General features: G+C 37.0%; 2 protein-coding genes and 1 long non-coding RNA gene across 6 annotated transcripts in view; 2 read left to right on the top strand and 1 right to left on the bottom strand.

Annotated features, from left to right (window-relative positions):
- The window catches only part of LOC137388622 (glycerol kinase-like), a 53,872-nt gene extending 50,820 nt beyond the window's left edge, over window positions 1-3,052 (bottom strand). For both annotated transcript variants that reach the window (XM_068075098.1, XM_068075099.1), the window contains exon 1: window positions 2,875-3,052. In XM_068075098.1, coding sequence (XP_067931199.1) covers window positions 2,875-2,934 — 60 coding nt within the window. In that variant the 5' untranslated portion in view covers window positions 2,935-3,052. The remainder of the gene's footprint in view (window positions 1-2,874) is intronic.
- A 388-nt stretch (window positions 3,053-3,440) lies between these two features.
- On the top strand, window positions 3,441-6,335 carry LOC137387384 (uncharacterized). 3 transcript variants are annotated; one of them, XR_010977903.1, is made up of 6 exons: window positions 3,441-3,726; window positions 3,853-3,999; window positions 4,123-4,215; window positions 4,339-4,431; window positions 4,592-5,748; window positions 6,236-6,335. XR_010977903.1 is itself a non-coding variant. In XM_068073795.1 (5 exons), the coding sequence occupies exons 1-5, from the start codon at window positions 3,652-3,654 to the stop codon at window positions 5,477-5,479; spliced, it is 504 nt and encodes a 167-aa protein (XP_067929896.1). In that variant the 5' UTR covers window positions 3,441-3,651; the 3' UTR covers window positions 5,480-6,329. The 3 variants fall into 3 exon arrangements, 1 of the variants encoding a protein (XP_067929896.1); XR_010977902.1 differs by having other exon boundaries at window positions 5,384-5,748; XM_068073795.1 differs by having other exon boundaries at window positions 5,384-6,329.
- A 2,158-nt stretch (window positions 6,336-8,493) lies between these two features.
- On the top strand, window positions 8,494-9,938 carry LOC137388629 (uncharacterized). Its single transcript, XR_010977975.1, has 3 exons — window positions 8,494-8,654; window positions 9,269-9,388; window positions 9,519-9,938. It is a non-coding gene; the product is annotated as an uncharacterized lncRNA (long non-coding RNA).
- Window positions 9,939-19,229: the final 9,291 nt, after the last annotated feature.

Here is a 19,229-nt window from a genome sequence, read left to right on the forward strand (position 1 = left end):
TCATGTTTGATTAGAATACATGTGTCATACCGTATAAAAGACTGACTAATTGCGATTTCACTTGCATAATAAAGTACACGGTTCAACATAATAAGCATTAATGATGAATATATGTATACTAAAATATTATATATACATGGTCTTAGTCTCTAAAAATACTTTTCATTTTGTTTTGTAGATCTGTAATGATATAGGAGTTGTGGAATAGCAAGGACAAACTGTAACGCTGCTACAATATCAACAAAACTGGAAATACATAATATTATATAATACACTTGTAATATTATTCTAATATTTGAATAATAAATCATTTAGTGTTATTAGAATTGATTTCAACTTAGGTTATTGCTAATTATTTAGTATTTATATGCCATTTTCATTTTCACTTTGTTGGCAGAAGCACATAAAACATTACAGACATTTGTTTAATTAAAATAATATATTAATTATATTGCTCAAAAATGAACAATCTGAGAGGTGTAGAAACCAGATATTTGAAATCAGCTCAAAATTCTGATCTAGGTACCACTCTTATCACATAGCCCACCTTCAAAAGGAATAAATCACTTTTTTTGACAGCTTTTTGATGCCCTCCTGCTCTACTATACATGTAATTATAGTTTAATCCCACGTGATTGCACGTCTCTCTCTCTCTTTTCAGTCTATCGATTGGTTTCAGTAGAATTCAGACAACGGTTGCTGCTCACATTTCACCTTTTACTTTTCACTTCTTTCTGTTTATAATTGTGGTTGCTCGTAACCTGATATTACTGAGCGCAGGTGATTTCTCTTAGATACATACTTGAGGTCCTTAGTTGTTGTCTTTGCTATAGTTGATACCGGTTACTGCATTTAAGCTGCAGCAAATACACCCCTCCATTCTGTTGGTTTCTTTGCAACTAAAGATGTCATAATGGCCATTTTGCTTGATCGGTGTTTTTTAACCACGATCAAACTTTCTAGACTTTAATCTTGAGATATTCTGGCAATCAGATCGCCTCAAACATAAAAAACAATCGCAAATGATAAAAAAATTCAGAAGTTCAAAAATTGGAAGTAGCGAAAATAAGACTAACAAAATCTCACTGTACGATGAAGTCAACTAATCGTAAAGAGAACAATAAAAGAAAAGATGCACCAGATTGCAGAGAAGATTACAAACATTTAAGTGCAAGTAACACTGACACAGTGTTGAGTAAAAATGAGCTAGCTATTGGCCAGCATTTGAACACAAAAAATGTAAGAGCTTTAATAAATCCAAGTCAAAAAATATTGCAAGACTGCAGCATATCTAACTTAGTAATTGTCGGCACATATCAGGCCTGATGGTTCGGCCCTATCAAGTTGGCTGTACATTTTTACTGCAGCATGGATATACTTCAGTTATTTTGCAAAGTGCTCCTTGCAATTACCAGCCTTACAGGTGCCAAACTCTTTCTACAGATGAATTAGAATTATAATTAATTAATAATTATAACTCTAATTATAATTATAATAATTATAGTTATAATTATTAATTAATTATAATTCTAATTCATCTGTAGAAAGAGTTTGGCACCTGTAAGGCTGGTAATTGCAAGGAGCACTTTGCAAAATAACTGAAGTATATCCATGCTGCAGTAAAAATGTACAGCCAACTTGATAGGGCCGAACCATCAGGCCTGATATGTGCCGACAATTGCTAAGTTAGATATGCTGCAGTCTTCTTGCAATATTTTTTGACTTGGATTTATTAAAGCTCTTACATTTTTTGCGTTCTAATGCCGGCCAATAGCTAGCTCATTTTTACTCAACACTGTGTCAGTGTTACTTGCACTCAAATGTTTGTAATCTTCTCTGCAATCTGGTGCATCTTCTCTTTTATTATTCTCTTTACGATTAGTTGACTTCATCGTACAGTGAGATTTTGTTAGTCTTATTTTCGCTACTTCCAATTTTTGAACTTCTGAATTTTTTTATCATTTGCGATTGTTTTTATGTTTGAGGCGATCTGATTGCTAGAATGTCTCAAGATTAAAATCTAGAAAGTTTGATCGTGGTTAAAATACACAACTCTAATTATAATAATTATAATTAGAGTTGTAATTAGATTATAATTACAACAATTACAAATAAATTTTTTAGAAATAATAAGTTTTCACTATTGTTGCAATTACACACATTGGTTGAAATATCCCATACCTATGTTGACTAGCTGTACACCCTGTTAAAAAAGCATTTTTTATAATTTTTAACATTTACGCTTCGATATAAACTTAGAGCTTGTGCCACTTACGTAGTTGCATGTCATCCAGCTGTCCAGCATGTCATTCATGTTTTTACTAGACTAACTAGAAATCTGTTTATAACTTTGTTTATAAACAGTTATAAACTAATATGTTTATAAATTAGTGAGTAACAGTTTTCCAATTGAAAAAAATCAAAAAAAATATAGATTTCATCTGTACAGATATTATCTTTCAAATATTTTATATCATCATACAAATGAGACCAAACAACTTTGCAAGGAGCTCTCCCACAAATCACAGTTTGTTATATTACTGCAACCTGTCATATTTCAATAGAATATGCAGGCTGATTCTTATTAACTAATGAAATCTGTATGCCACTTTCATGGTGAGTGAGACAAATTGTCTAGTGATTTGTCTCGCTAGGTAGGTTTGTCTTATCGGATAACCAACTTGTGAACTACCAAAATCCTATTTCGGCAAGTTGCACACATATTCAAGTTTAAACTCATACACTGATGGCCACAAAAGATATACCTGCCATTGCTCGTATTTTTACTATTGTAACGTATTTTACATTACTTGACAGTGGCCCTGCGAATACAACGAAACTGAAAATGGTGAATAAACTAGTTTATTTCCATACCAGAAACCTTGAGCTGCTTGTCCCTTGATCAACAGAACCAATTAAGATTCTGTCTTCCATGCTAAACTAGTTATATAGCTGACGGTGATACGTATTTTTTTCGAGTGGTTTTGCTATTTAGTGTTCAATCAAGCGCGAGTCTTTTTTCTCGGCTGGGTTGCACGGAAGGCATGGCCTATGGCCTATATTCAACTTTCTATAGTGTTCGGGCTTGACAAAAGATAACTGAGGGTGAATTCGTACCTATCTGTGAACACGGTCTATGCTAAAAATGTTAGTCAAGAGTACTAACTCCAGAAAATTACTTCACTGGCGTGCGACCCCACCCCCATTACGTAATAACAAATTTAGACCGATAATATGCCGATATTGAAAGGTCTGATAGAGAAGCGGACGCTGAGCATGTAATCGTCAGTCAGTCTAATTATTGAAGATTTATCAAGGACTAGTTTTAGTGTCTTTTTGTAAGACTGCTTGTTTATTTACATGTACGATTAGTCGATAAGATTGTGATATTATCGGCTCGCTATAACTCCGGCTTGACCGGAGGTAAGGAGAAAAGCGCGAGACCGGGGAAGGGGATCTTCTGGTGACTCGCTTACGGCTTGAAGCTCAGCATGCTGGCAAAGCATAAGCTCAATTTATGCTATTAGTGCTGTTGTTGGCTGTCCGATTCGTACCTTTTATCCTGCTCAGACAACACTTCAGACGCCCGCCCTGTCTCGCTTAGTTGTTGGCCGAGGAGTCCGTCCAACAAAGTCTTCTGTTGCTGATGTCATGTTCAGTTCGACTGACTTTGATGGAAAAACTTTTTTGTTTAACCATTGTGTGCCAGTTACGTCCAGAAGAAAGGTAAGTTAAATTTCACAATGCTACTTGTTTGTCTGGTCTGGCGCAAAACCATTTTTAAGCTTTGCAAATTAATCCAAATCTCTCGAGTCTGTTAGCGGTGAGCTATAAGTTGCTGAATATTTTCAGTCAACAGATGTTGTTCTACTGGAGGAGTCACGACGGCAAGTATCAGAAGAGTCTGTGGAGCTCCTGCAAAATGTAGGCGTAGATGCAGAAGAATGCTATCCTCCTATTCCACGGACCAGTACACCGAAACCCGCGACTAAGCTAGAGGTAAATATTGAATTTTAAAATTTCATGTCAGAAGATTACACGAAGCAAATACTTTAGAGTGACGATGTCTTTAAGACTTTAACAGTTTGACTCAGAATGCTATTCGCTTGATCTCTTCTTTAGGCACTGGCTTCTAAGAAAAGCGTAATAGACGATGAGGAATGCTATCCTCATATTCCACGGACCAGTACACCGAAACCCGCGACTAAGCTAGAGGTAAATATTGAATTTTAAAATTTCATGTCAGAAGATTACACGAAGCAAATACTTTAGAGTGACGATGTCTTTAAGACTTTAACAATTTGACTCAGAATGCTATTCGCTCGATCTCTTCTTTAGGCACTGCCTTCTGAGAAAAGCATGCTAGACGATGAGGAATGCTATCCTCCTATTCCACGAACCAGCGTATCGAAACCCGCGACTAAGCTAGAGGTAAATATTGAATTTTAAAATTTCATCTCAGAAGATTACGCGAAGCGAATACTTTAGAGTGACGATGTTTTTAAGATTTTAAAGGTTGACTTGAATAACATTCACATTACAGTTATTTGATATGAAAAGATTCACCATGTCTTACTCTGTTGTGTTGTAGGTGCCAAATATGTGGAAATGTGATTACAAGCTCTTAAAAGCTCAAAAACGAACAGTTGATCGCAGCCACACGAGACCGCCGTAGTATGAATTTGCTTTCCAAAACGGCTTAAATGGGACGTAGTTATTACAGGATGGTTTCTGTTTACACTTTCATGCAATCTCATTCGTCAAAATATTTTCACAAATATACTTCACGCATTCCATAAAACCATGTCTAATGTTCTTACGTGTCTGTTTTATCGTCATTGTAATGCTGTCACTTTTAGCAGTGATATCTTATAACTTACCGTAAAAAATCGTTAAACTTTTCAACCTTAGCTCGAATGAGTACATATCATTGTCTGCTAAGTATGACGAGCCTGTTAGTTACCTGTGATAATCGAAAAGTGCTGCAAAATTTATTTTCGAAGTATTGGGTCACATGATCAGATTACGACTTGACGATTAGTCCAAGCCGAAACAAAACTGTGAAGTAGCAGAGCATCTATATTTGATACGGGGTCTTCGGTAAAACCCGAAGTGTTTGTCATAAACTAGTGCTACAATAAGTTTTATATTGAGCTTTTTATTGGCTTCTCAATTCACGTTTTTTTAATTTAATTTAATCCAAATTTAGGGTAAAAATTTACTGTATTCCAATTTCGAAAATAATTTCATGTATTCTTGTGTTAAAATTTTAGCCCATACATGTACATATTGATCCTTATATTCAGTCCTCCTTTACAGCGAAAAGTGAGGGGAACACTGTAGTTCAGTATTGGTCAGTACAGCAATTTGATATGGTTTCTAGGGACAAGTCATTCGCGGAAACAGAGGTGGTTATGTGTTAATATACGATGGCTATCGATATCAGCGTAACCGCAACCTCGTGAGCTCAACTCGTTAGAGATGCTGGCTTCAGTGTGGGGCATGAATAACGACTCCGCGATACTCTGTCTCCCGTGAAGGTGATTTTGTTAAGGTGTATGCCACAGAAGACCATAGCCATCTTCCCAATGAAGGCAAAATAAGGCATGATAAGCAAAGACAGATTCTAGAGAAGTTGGTTTTATTGAACCCAATTGATACGCTGAAAAGGACATACGCAAAAGAGGCTGTACAGCATGTCGAATTCCTTGAGTATGGCGCTGTTTCTAGTGTGCTGAAGAGAGCAAGGTGGGTTGAGGCTGCTACTGACACGTTAGTTTAGTAACATGGATAACTAATAACTAGTTAACACTTAATAATAATAACAATATTGAACTGTATGGGCGATCACCATTTTTCGCAGTGTCGAGAAATTGTTGGGCTACTCCATATTAAATAAACAAATCGCTGAATTCAGTTTAGTTAGTGAAGCTTGATACAATTGATGGAATAAAATATATATTATTCTTTTCTCAGATGGCAATGTGCATTTAACAAAGCTACCATAATCTAAGAATAACATTAAAAACACACTTAGCTCGCAAGTTTGTAATGAGGGTTGAAATCAGGGTATTATACCTTTGACTTAACAATGGTGAACTTTTCAATCCTGACTCATTACTTGTTATTAATTTTCATAGTGTTCAGCCTATTCTGAAGTCTGCCTATTCTACATTATGCAATATTGTGATTGCTCATCTTTTTTGCAGTTTTTATTTAAGTTTGCTTTTAACAGGTCAAGCAACCTCCCTAAAATCCCAAAACTGTTGGACGAAGTCCAGAGACCACTAGAGTGGCAATGTACCCGTGATAACCAGCCATTTATGTTTTACCAAGTAAGTATAATTCTAAAAATATAATTCTTTATGTCCTCGCAGTTACTGTCAAAAACGTGGTATCTAACTCAAGGCATTGTTATAATAAAATATTTTAACAATGGTAAGTGAGTCAACTATCTACCAGACAAAAATAGTAGTTGTAATTTTTAGTGAGTTAATGAAGGCGTGTGTTCTATTATTATTGAAATTACTCTCACATGCAAAGTTTTAACTGTTAATTGTCAAATGGCATTTTGTATAGCTGTTAGTTTCAATCTAATTACTTTTCACTTATAAAACAACAAAACTGGAATATTGATTTTCGCCACACAAGAAAGCCTTGACATTGCCAGGAGTTCGCAGACCATCTACATTGATGGAACCTTTAAAGCCACACCATTTTCATATCGGCAGATTGTTTCCATCCATGCCACTGTTGCCGATACAGTGGTGTCTACAATATTCTGTTTGTTGGCTTCAAAAAGTACAACACTGTATAAGGAGGTAGTATTCTTTGAATAACAGTCTCTTGGAGATAAGCAATCTTGATTACCAACTTCTACATTGTCTAGTATACATAGTTACATACTAGTGTACATAGTTACATACTAGTGTACATAGTTACATACTAGTGTATATAGTTACATACTAGTGTATATAGTTACATACTAGTGTACATAGTTACATACTAGTGTATATAGTTACATACTAGTGTATATAAGAGGGCCAATGTTACAAAATGAGCTTCGTGGTGAATCTGATGATATCGAGTTTTAATAAATAAAAATCATTCAGTATAGTAAACACTTCTATAACTTAAATCTTTACGCTATTTGAAATTTATGTGAAGTTTTTGCTTCGCACACCATAAAAAAATATAACGTAGAGAGTCAAGTCGGGTGAGTTCTCAAATTCTCTTCGAATGGCAGCACATCTCGCCACACTTGCAAAAGAACAAACCGAATGCATTACTATTACATATGTATAGCTTCTGTGACATTCTAAATTGTCGAGATAAATCGTCAGATGTGTCGACAAAACTGAGGATAAGGTAGCTGCGCAATTATTCAGAAATACTTGAGGGGATTGATTGGTGCAGGTGTTACAGTGTCAATCTACCAATCTGAATGTCACGAGTTTTAGTACCACCGAAAGGTATATTTTATACTAACTTTGACCCCTGCCTACAGATAGACTACGAACAGGTAGTACCGCTAGTTTTATAGTAAAAATATATTTTTTTGTTTTGCTTACTTTTAGATGTCTGAAATATTTGCTATTAGTTTCACTTTGCTGAATAGGCTTTGCTGTTTAGAAAAAATAAGCAAATCGTTGTAAATGAGCATTGTCGCTGCAAATCAATAATACTGCTGATAAATTAAAATGTTGTTTTTTGTATGACTAAGGGGTGAGTTTGGGAAGATATTGGAATGGATTAGGCAATATACATGTAGTTTACTATTCTTATAACGTAAAATCTCTATTATGTAAAGGTTCCTGGAAGCGATTATTTACGTTGTAGGCACACGCCCTATATGTTTTAATCTACAGAGCTCATCATTGATTTTTTAATCAATTGGGTTGTGAATTGTATATATCCTTGAATAGTTTTCTCAAGTTAAACACCTTTATTAGTCAAAGTCCAGGCAACAACTGTTACAGGTGCGATGACTAATTATGCAATTAACTGGCTTACTAAAATATAAATTATCTAAACATACAAGTAGGAGAAAATAATGATGTAAGGTCACAGAGAAAGGGTTATAGTACCATTTTCAACATGAACAAATGCTGATCAGCAGATGTGTGCATTAAAAATTGGTTTAAAAGCAAATAGGCCTGTTTTCTGAAATATGGCATTGATAGGATTAACCATCACTTTATTACTAACGAATATATTGGATGAAACCTTTCATCTGGCTTCTTCAAAAATAATATAACTTATAAGTATAATATAACTTCAGTGTAAATTCAAAGCAACCAAAAAATATGAGCTACCAATTGCCATGAAACAGTTTTACAAAGTACATATTTTGCAAGCGAGCAAATGCAGCAAACGTTTGAGTTCGCCACCTATAAATCTAACCAAACATCTCATAGTATGATTTCCACCATGCTTCCTCGATGACATCTGAATCCTTAATTAATGTTTTCTCATTTCTTATTGTAGTAGCTTAAAGAGCTCAGTAGCTGTAAGGGGGGCTGCAAAACACTTTCCAGCCATGGAGATGTTACTAGCCTATTTCCATGATACCTTTATACACGGAGTCATTCCAATCAGTGTATGGAATGTATATTTTCGAGACATAAGCACACGGACTAACAACTATGTGGAAGGTGAATATAAAAAGCTGAAACAAATTACAATATCAAAAAACTCAGACATCGTCCTTTGCACAATATTAGTGATGCTTGGCAATTCGGCTTCCCCAGTTATTGTATATTGTTTATATTTGTGGAATATGTTGAATCTTGTTAACAAAAATATCTGTCAGCAAAACAATTCTCGCTAGCAGTATGCAGGCAGATTTTTATTCTTAAGGCTATATTCTATAATGATACATCATGTGCCAATATCCTTTGATTCTGATTCATATTATTCTGCTGTTTTAACATATTGAGAACCAGCAAAGTTTATTGACACTCAATTTATAATTTTGTCTTCCTCAAAGTAATTCAATAAAAAAAGAGAAGCGTTCAAAAAGCCGCTGTCTTCACATATCAAACATTACGTAGACGACAGTGCGAATGTGCAGTCCCCAGTATTTAGGCTAAGATCCTTAAAGGCTAGTGAGCATACAGCAATCTGCTGTAAATCAGAAATAAGCTTCCACAAGGTTAAAATAAAAGCTGTATGCAATTTTTATCCGAAATTTTGGATTAAAAAAGATCATTCGTATAGCTTAATCATACTATGAGTTTATTCAGCAGTGTTTGTCTTTTATGCCTAGCCTGGAACAGCCATTTCAATGACGTCGTTGGAAGGAAGCACCCTTCGATATGGCTTCTCATTTCATGTCTAAAAGATGAAGAAGTGTTGTATAAACAACGAGTCGCAGCTGCTGAAAAAGGTTTGTCTTTTTACGAAAAAATATAGGAATGATCATTATAATCTACCTTCTTTGGCAAACCATATATATATATATATCCTAATCGCTTTTCAAATGCATTTTTATTTATATGCAATAATTTTCATTTCAGGGAAACTGATAGTTCACAGGCGCAGAAAGTGGCAGAAGTTAGAAGAACGAATCCAAAAGCTCAAGAGACAGCTGGAACAGGGAAAACGAACAATAACTAGCTATTGGCAAGCGATAAAATATGCTGTGAATGAAATGATTTAAAATTACCCGCAGTCATTTCATAAAAATCTATTGTATATTGTATTTATCGATTCAGTTGATTGTCAGAGAACACTTTTTGTATGTAAAATTATTTATTAAGAAATAGTTCATACCTGTTATGGCTCTCAGATGAAATTGCTAGAACAAGATAAAATCCTAAATATATCAGCTATATAATATCCAAATAATCCGTTGGTTACTTGGCTGGTTTGTTTATGGTAGATGTTTAAAACACATTTTATTATTATAGTTACATAATATATTATTACATCGATTAGCTCATTTCTTTTATTTAAATTAGGCATGTGAAGAGTAGAACATGTAAAGTAGAAAGAGGAGATATAGAAACTTTTTTAACAAGCACTTGTTGCAATTTATGGCACTAATGTCACATGAGGATATTTTACCAGTTTCCACTAAATAAATTACTAGACAATGTCATCCTTTAGTTGCCAGATATAACTACATGTACTTGGTTCTGTTGCTGCTTTTTTGGAATACCTATTAAGTAAGGAACATAGGCCCTTTGAGTATATTGTGCAATCTCGAGTGAGGAACATAGACCCAAGCAAGTAAAATATGCTTATTATGATGTGAGGAATATAGGCCCTTTGAGTATATTGTGCAATCTCAAGTGAGGAACATAGACCCAAGCAAGTAAAATATGCTCATTATGATGTGAGGAACATAGGCCCTTTGAGTACCGGTATATTGTGCAATTTCAAGTAAGGAACATAGACCCAAGCAAGTAAAATATGCTCATTATGAAGTGAGGAACATAGGCCCTTTGAGTATATTGCGCAATCTCAAGTGAGGAACATAGACCCAAGCAAGTAAAATATGCTCATTATGATGTGAGGAACATAGGCCCTTTGAGTATATTGCGCAATCTCGAGTGAGGAACATAGACCCAAGCAAGTAAAATATGCTCATTATGATGTGAGGAACATAGGCCCTTTGAGTATATTGTGCAATCTCAAGTGAGGAACATAGACCCAAGCAAGTAAAATATGCTCATTATGATGTGAGGAACATAGGCCCTTTGAGTGTATTGCGCAATCTCAAGTGAGGAACATAGACCCAAGCAAGTAAAATATGCTCGTTATTAAGTGAGGAACATAGGCCCTTTGAGTATATTGCGCAATCTCAAGTGAGGAACATAGACCCAAGTAAGTAAAATATGCTCGTTATTAAGTGAGGAACATAGGCCCTTTGAGTATATTGCGCAATCTCAAGTGAGGAACATAGACCCAAGTAAGTAAAATATGCTCGTTATTAAGTGAAGAACATAGGCCCTTTGAGTATATTGCGCAATCTCAAGTGAGGAACATAGACCCAAGTAAGTAAAATATGCTCGTTATGATGTGAGGAATATAGGCCCTTTGAGTATATTGCGCAATCTCGAGTGAGGAACATAGACCCAAGCAAGTAAAATATGCTCATTATAATGTGAGGAACATAGGCCATTTGAGTATATTGCGCAATCTCAAGTGAGGAACATAGACCCAAGCAAGTAAAATATGCTCGTTATGATGTGAGGAACATAGGCCCTTTGAGCATATTGCGCAATCTCAAGTGAGAAACATAGACCCAAGCAAGTAAAATATGCTCGTTATTAAGTGAGGAACATAGGCCCTTTGAGTATATTGCGCAATCTCAAGTGAGGAACATAGACCCAAGTAAGTAAAATATGCTCGTTATGATGTGAGGAATATAGGCCCTTTGAGTATATTGCGCAATCTCAAGTGAGGAACATAGACCCAAGTAAGTAAAATATGCTCATTATTAAGTGAAGAACATAGGCCCTTTGAGTATATTGCGCAATCTCAAGTGAGGAACATAGACCCAAGCAAGTAAAATATGCTCGTTATGATGTGAGGAACATAGGCCCTTTGAGCATATTGCGATCTCAAGTGAGAAACATAGACCCAAGCAAGTAAAATATGCTCGTTATTAAGTGAGGAACATAGGCCCTTTGAGTATATTGCGCAATCTCAAGTGAGGAACATAGACCCAAGTAAGTAAAATATGCTCGTTATTAAGTGAAGAACATAGGCCCTTTGAGTATATTGCGCAATCTCAAGTGAGGAACATAGACCCAAGTAAGTAAAATATGCTCGTTATGATGTGAGGAATATAGGTCATTTGAGCATATTGCGCAATCTCAAGTGAGGAACATAGACTGAAGCAAGTATAATATCCTTGTTATGAAGTCAGGAACATAAGCCCCTTGATTATGTTGCGCAATACGAAGTGAGAAACATATGCCCAAGCAAGTGTATTGTACAATATCGAGTGAGGCCCTTTGACCATATTGCGCAATATGAAATGGAAATATAGGCCGTCATGGTTATTTTTATAAAATAATTGAGTGAGAAACATGGTCCTCATGATGATTTTTATACTATTACTGTGTGAGAAACTTAGGCTTCAATCATTATATTTATATCATTATCGAGTGAGAAATATAGGTCCTCATGATTATATTTGTAGTTAGTTAGTTAATCTTTATTGAAATAATATTAATATAAAATATAATATTATTTGCCTTTCTATTTGCAGGCAAAAATAAATATCTTCAATTATATTTCATGAGAAGGAAACTTCCCATCTGTAGGTGAGATTGTCAGATGTAAATAACGAATCGGTTATGTAGAGAGGGTAATTACAAGTAGCAAAATAAAATCATACTGGCAGCAAACAGAAATTGCTCTACGGCAAGACTTATATGCAGTGCTTATATACAAGACAATACAGAATATATTGTAATTATAAATTTAATCACATTACATTAAGTAAAATAATTACAAATATAGAATTATATTTGTAATATTATTGAGTGAGAAACATATACCTTACTGAGTGCATTGCAAAATATTATGTGATGAACATCAGCCCTTGCGAGTATACTGCGCCATATTGAGTGAGGAGCATAGGCCTCCATGATGTTATAGATGTTATTATTCAGTGAAGAAGATATGCTTTGATGATTTCATTGACAATCAGCGAGTAATATACGTTTTTTGATTATATTGACAAAATCAAATAATCAGAAAAACAGGCTCTAGTTTTTTTATTTAATTACTATACAATCGCTTGGACAACTTATACAGTACGCATTCCTACATAAACTTGTTTATTGTATTCTTGCGTGAGAAACATCGGCACAGCTAATGTGCTTTGACGAATCATCAGTCACTTTTACGTCCGCAACGTCTAGACAGCAATAAATTTACTGATTGAGCCATAGCGATTTGCGGAACATAGGGCCTTGCGGAACATAGGGCCTGCGGAACATAAGGCTGTCCCAGTAAGTGACGACGTGTTTGTTTTGTCTCCTGATAAGTAACGACTTGTTAAAGAACCCACCGAACTAGAGTAGCTTTAGTTCACATGGTACCACGAGTGTTTACTTTCAGGAGAGAAGTAATATGATAGTGTAGTGATAAGTTGATACGATAGTGTGGTGGTAAATTAATACGATAGTGTAGTGATATGGTAATTTGATAGTGTAGTGCTAAATTAATACGATAATACAGTGGTAAGTTGAGGTGAGTATATTGAATTGTGTTGGACAATTGTGGAGTGTGTAGACGCTCGGCGAGGTGCATTGAGGTGTAGTGACTACTAATAGATACACAAACGGATTACAATTGACAGTTCCGTTATTATTTCAGTTCAGTGAATTCTATTTAATTTTTTTGAATTAATATAAATAATGGCTGGAAGAAGGGTGAGTGCAAACATTTTTGCTAGCTTCCCTGTGCTAGATATTTTGGCTATTGATGTATTTGGTAGTTGGAAAAGGTTTAGCGAAGAGTTTACACTCTGTATGGAGATGAAGGCTTCTGAGATGGGTGAGAGGGAGGAGACGGTGGGAGAAGAGGCCGTCATAGTCCCAAACTTCACACCTAGGGCTAAATTACTAGCACTCTTGAAAGGCATAGGCCAAGAGGGTAGGGAAACCTTAAGATCGTTGGGATTTGAGTCTATTAACCCAGACTCAACTTTCAACCAAGCTTGGGACCTGCTGAGAGGGCATTATGAAAGAGAGGAAAACGTCTACGTCAAGACCCAAAAGTTTGTTTCTGCAAAACAACTTGCAGGAGAAGATGACAGAGATTTTCTCCTTAGAATAGGGCGGCTTAGTAGGCAGCTTGATTTTGGCATGAATGATGATTCACGGAGGAGCTTTGCTTTGGTCATTGCCGTGAATGGACTACGTGACACAAGATTGAGTAGAGATTTGATGGCCCAAAATAACCTGGATTGGGAGAGGTTTAGAAACCTTCTCTGGACCAGAAATGAAGCGCAAGAGGCCTCAAATATGCTCGCGGAAGAGCCTAGTTTTAATCGACCTGCTTCTGCTTAACCTAGTGCGACACCGGAAGCGATGAGGTCAATCCCAGGGGCTAGTACCCCTTTGGAGGCTGCAAGCGTGGGGGCTACTGAACAGCTGTGTGTCAAACAGGAGGTTGGTGCGGTACAACGGCGAGAGGTCCGAGACTGTCGTCGAAAGAAAAGAGATAGTAGTGACAGCTACAAGGCTCGAAGATGCAATGGGTGTTATGATGACTACAGACGCGATTCTAGCAGTCGTGAGAGTAGTCAAGAACGCCATGGGCATCATAATGGCTACAGGCACGGTTCTAGCATATGTGAAGGTAGTCACGGAACACGCTATCGCTTGCATCGTTACAGTCTTAGCAGTGATTCAGATGGCTCCAAAGACCATACATACAGGTATAGTCATTGGGAAAAGAGTCATGGCTCTCCATACCGGAGAAGGGATGACAGCTGCTATGAGTGTGGCTCAACAAATCACTTGGTGAAAACCTGCCTCCGTGTTAGATGCAATAATTGTAAGAAACTTGGGCACATGGAGGGTGAGTGCGACAAGCCAAGCCGATGTCGTATATGTGATGGCAAGTATCATGCTGAAAGCGAGTGTCCCTTTAAGTCAAGGAAAGAACGCTGTATTTATAAGAATGTTTGGATAGTTTCCAACCGAAACTCACTTGGCTAGCAGACTGATTTTGAGGGAGAGTTGTGGGCCCTCAGAGAACAATGTGCTGTACTAGGTAGATGGTGTGAGGCTGAACCGAGTGAACTTGAGAGACGAGAGAAAGAGCTCCGTGCTGGGAAACAAGAGTATGAGAAAGTTCATCCTCTCAGAGAGATTTTACCCTGGTTCCCGGGCAGCTCCCCAGACCCCGAAATCTCAGAGGAAACCTGCTGCTACCGTCTTGCCACCACCATCCCCGCTAGGTACAATAATAAGGCATTAGGTGGAGACTCGGGCGACAAGAGAGACCACCACAAGAACGAAGGTCTTCTTTTGGAGGGAGACAGCGGGGCGTCACCAGCCACAGCCAGATACCTCACAACAGGAGACCGTGGTGAACAGGGGACTGTAGCTGGATACCTGCTTGCAGGAGACCGTGGTGAACAGGTGACTGTAGCCGGATACCTGCTTGCAGGAGACCGTGCTATACAGGCGACTTCAGTTGGAAACCTGCTCACGGGAGACCGCGCTGAGCTGACGATTGTAGCCAAAGACCTTACTCTTGAAGGATGTTGTGCTGAGCAGCGTGCCGCCAGAGCCATAGAAAACCCAGTTCATGGGCTGTCGAGGAGGAAGGCATGGACACTGCGGATGAGGATTTGTTACTTGATCCAGGTAAAACTGCAGTTTGAACCTCGAAATAATGTCGGGAGAGACCCCAAACTCTCAACTTTTATTGAAGGGTAGTTTCCAGGATCCACCGCAACCTTCACTAAACTTTGCGTTTCCATAAATACCCGGAGTGTCAGAGTGCCCTAGAGGCGTAAGGTAGAACTACCAAGTTCTACTCACAGAGACACCAGACTAAAGGAAAAATATGTTTTCTGATGTGTACCTAAGTGTGCAGAAGATCAGCAAATAGTCGCTTACAGACTATACAGGCTGCAGAGGACTAGACCTCACGGGATCTCCCAGAATCCAGATGAACATCCCCTGTGAGAAATTTGCTTCCATCAAACAAAGGAAGATGTGATATTATCGGCTCGCTACAACTCCGGCTTGACCAGAGGTAAGGGTCGCGGTAAGGGCTTGACCAGAGGTAAGGGACTTGCGCGAGACCGAGGGAGGCGGTCTTTTGGTGACTCGCTTACGGCTTGAAGCTCAGTAAGTGACGACGTGTTTATTTTGTCTCCTGATAAGTAACGACTTGTTAAAGAACCCACTGAACTAGAGTAGCTTTAGTTCACAAAGATAACAGGTACTTCGCCTTTCATTGCGACAGAATTTGACTTCAAATCCATAAAAGTTTGCGCACAGCCAAGGTAAAATATAGTTCCTGTCCAAAGTTTTAGGCCCATGGTATACATGATATACGGTATATTTTCCGTTTTTATTTAAAAGGTTTTACAACAATCCCGTTTCATAAATAATAAAAATGATGCATTACGTAAGATTAAAAAATTTGTTTGTTTTTTTTTCAAAACGAAAAAAAGACTCACGATAGAAACAGAAAATTGTTTACCGTATGTGTTCAATATCGTAGCTCGTATGTGTTCAATATCGTAGCGCGCCCACAACTTTTCGGAAAGGAACTATATTTTCCCCCCACAGGCAAGGCCAGAGCTGAGTAGAACATAGAAGAGTATATACAATCATGTAAACATCGTTTTATAAAAAAACCTCACTTTCTGTGGCAGCGTACGTTCAGAAAACTTGCATACACTTGCATTGAACTAAGTTTTTTTACACTTTTTGAAGCTAAGAACTAGTGCTAATAAAATATTTACTGGAGGAATTTTATATTAGTTCAAACTAACAAAGAAGTTTAAATTTTAATAATAATTAAAAAATTAATTATTATTCAAAAAACAGATTTTACCAATTATTTGGTAAACATTGTGGAAGTTTCTTTTAAACATCTAGAAAAGGAAAACTTTTAGAACCACCAACAAAGTAAAAATTAAAGAAGTAAAATTGTGATGGTTAAGTAACCCTAGCTACTTTTTGAAGTATGTTTTTGGAAGGGGAAAGTTAGTGTCTCAGTAATATGTCATCAATTGAAGGCGTGGCATTTCCGCCACCAGGTGTAACCTGCTGTGATGGATTCACTGAGCTGAGCTTTTTCTAATTATCATAAGTGTTCAACTGTTCTCGGATTAGCACAAAATTCAGCTTTCTCAGAAAGCCCATGGATTAACACCCAGCCCTTGCTATATAAGCAAAGGTGCTCCAGTGTTAAGCAGGAAGGGTAAGGATATGCAATAAGAGAAGATACCCTAATGAAAGAGAACAAAGAGCACAGAACAAGTGATACAGACTGCGAACGATAGAACTAAAGACTGAGAATTACATTCTTAATCTGCATTAAGAACAGCGTGGTTACATTAGTTTACCTTTGTGCAGCTTTGTACATACATATACAGTATTATATATATTAGCATTCTTACATTTACAAGTGTAACTTTTTGAGTATTTATTATTTGTAACTCATTTCAGCATTACACTTGATTGTAGTGAATTGTATCTAATTGTTAACTCACTATTCATGCTTATAAAGCTTGTGTGAATAAAGAGCCATACTCATTCACCAGTCACCTTGCTTGCAACATTTACAGTTGTGCATGACAGCTATTACTCATTCGGTGTAAGACAACTTGTACGCAGAACCCACTTGCAAGTGGCTAGTCAGCACTGATTTCCACAACACTGCTATGATGTCATTGTCTAAACTCTTATAATCTTAAACACAGGACCAGAATAAATTAATGCTAGCCTGGTGCTCGATACAAAAAAGCTGTGTGACCCACAAGTGTAAATGAAGCCGTTGTTTAAATTCATTTAGCATGTATCTACCAAATTAATTTAAAGATTAATTGTATTAATATTAAATTAACAAATCTAACCTGGTACAATCCATATTACGCATCAATTCATAAATTGATCTAACAAATAAATTCATTCATAATGAACTTATTAAATGGAATTTTGCATAAAATTGAATTACATGTATGCATTAAATCAGCAAATTTGCATTCAAATAATTGCTTTCCTAATTGAATTAGTGAATTTGATGAACTAAAATATGCATTGAATTGCCAAATTAGCTTTGAAAGTATGTTTTAACAGCATAAATTTAGAGAATAATTTTTCCTTGAAATGAATGTTTCAAATTGCCAAGTTAACTTAAAGGCGTAATGTTGTTAATGATTAAATTGGTAAGTCATAGTTCATTTTGTAAAATAATTTAAACATCTTTTGTACCACCTGATGTGGCTTATGTTAACATACAAGCCTACATACATTGGTAGTATTTCAGCATGCACACTGGTTCATCTTTTATCTTTATATATATATATATAAATCTCAAAGTTCATCGTCTGTCGTTCTGTCTGTCCAGCTATAGTTGGTTAGTATCTAGCGATGACAAATCCATATCATAGAAGATTTAATCTCGGAACATCCTGTTCACTAGGCAATGAGCCATGAACCCAATGTAGCCATGCTACACGAGATGCAATAGATTCTTTAGGCAATATAAGTCGTTATCTAAGTTGAAATTCGTATAGCGACTCTGCATTACGCGCAATGTCACTAAAGCTCACTCTCCCTGTTATGACCTTAACGATCATCGCGAGATCACGAGATGCATATGGACGCTTGCTTGCTGGCAAGGTTAATCTTTTCATGTGGTCACAATATATTATTTCAATCTCAAAACATATCTGTCCCGATATAACAGATTGGCAACAAGGATGGGATTTTAAAAGCCTCTGACACATTTTTACTATGCCTATTAGAAATATTAGCGAGTTTAGACCGGATACTGACAATTGGCCTTTGTATAAGACTAGACTCACTTCTTGGCTAGTCACGAATGAAATTACCGATGGGACAAAGAAACATACCACTCTTATGGCTATATTAGGTGGAGAAAGTGTTCAACTGCTGATGGGCTTGTGCTCACATGACGATATAACTGATAAGTCTGATAACTGATAGGATGAGCTAGTGGGTTTGCTGGATGGGCATTTTGGCAGTAAGAATGAGGTAGAAGAAACATATGTTTTTGACACTAGGGTACAGTCTGCAACAGAAACTGTTTCTGAGTTTATTTTAGCTCATAAACGCCTATCAGCTAACTGCAACTTTGTGCCACCGTCACAACTCAAGCAAAAACTGAGGAACAGATTGGTGGCAGGAATGCTCCATGACGGTATTCGACAGGCCCTCATCAGAGAAGGCTCTGGTCTAACTTGGCAGAATGCTGCAACTTTAGCCACCCAGATGGGTGAATACCACTCTAGTGCACTAGCCCAACAGTCTGTTGCTGAAGTAAAGGTGGTGAATAGTAGAGGAGGTTCTGATGTGACTGTTCTGTGACTGAAGTTCTGATGTGTGACTGCCAGCAGGCCCCAGGCTCCTCGTAATTTAGCCCCTAACACCCTGGGGCCACCAGCTACTAGAACTAAGTATAATTCTTCTTCAGGAACTTGTTATAAATGTTGGAGATGTGGCAAAACTAATCACCTGCCTGATAATTGTAGACTTAAAGGAGCGACCTGC

This window comes from Watersipora subatra, chromosome 2, assembly GCF_963576615.1.
Source record: "Watersipora subatra chromosome 2, tzWatSuba1.1, whole genome shotgun sequence".
Lineage (NCBI taxonomy): Eukaryota > Metazoa > Bryozoa > Gymnolaemata > Cheilostomatida > Watersiporidae > Watersipora > Watersipora subatra.

Excerpts from the sequence above, each read along its gene's own strand:
- LOC137387384 (XM_068073795.1), top strand. The coding sequence starts at position 3,652 with ATGTTCAGTTCGACTGACTTTGATGGAAAAACTTTTTTGTTTAACCAT. Across the intron at positions 4,000-4,122 it reads AACCCGCGACTAAGCTAGAG|GCACTGGCTTCTAAGAAAAG; the intron begins GTAAATATTGAA and ends TCTCTTCTTTAG. Across the intron at positions 4,216-4,338 it reads AACCCGCGACTAAGCTAGAG|GCACTGCCTTCTGAGAAAAG; the intron begins GTAAATATTGAA and ends TCTCTTCTTTAG.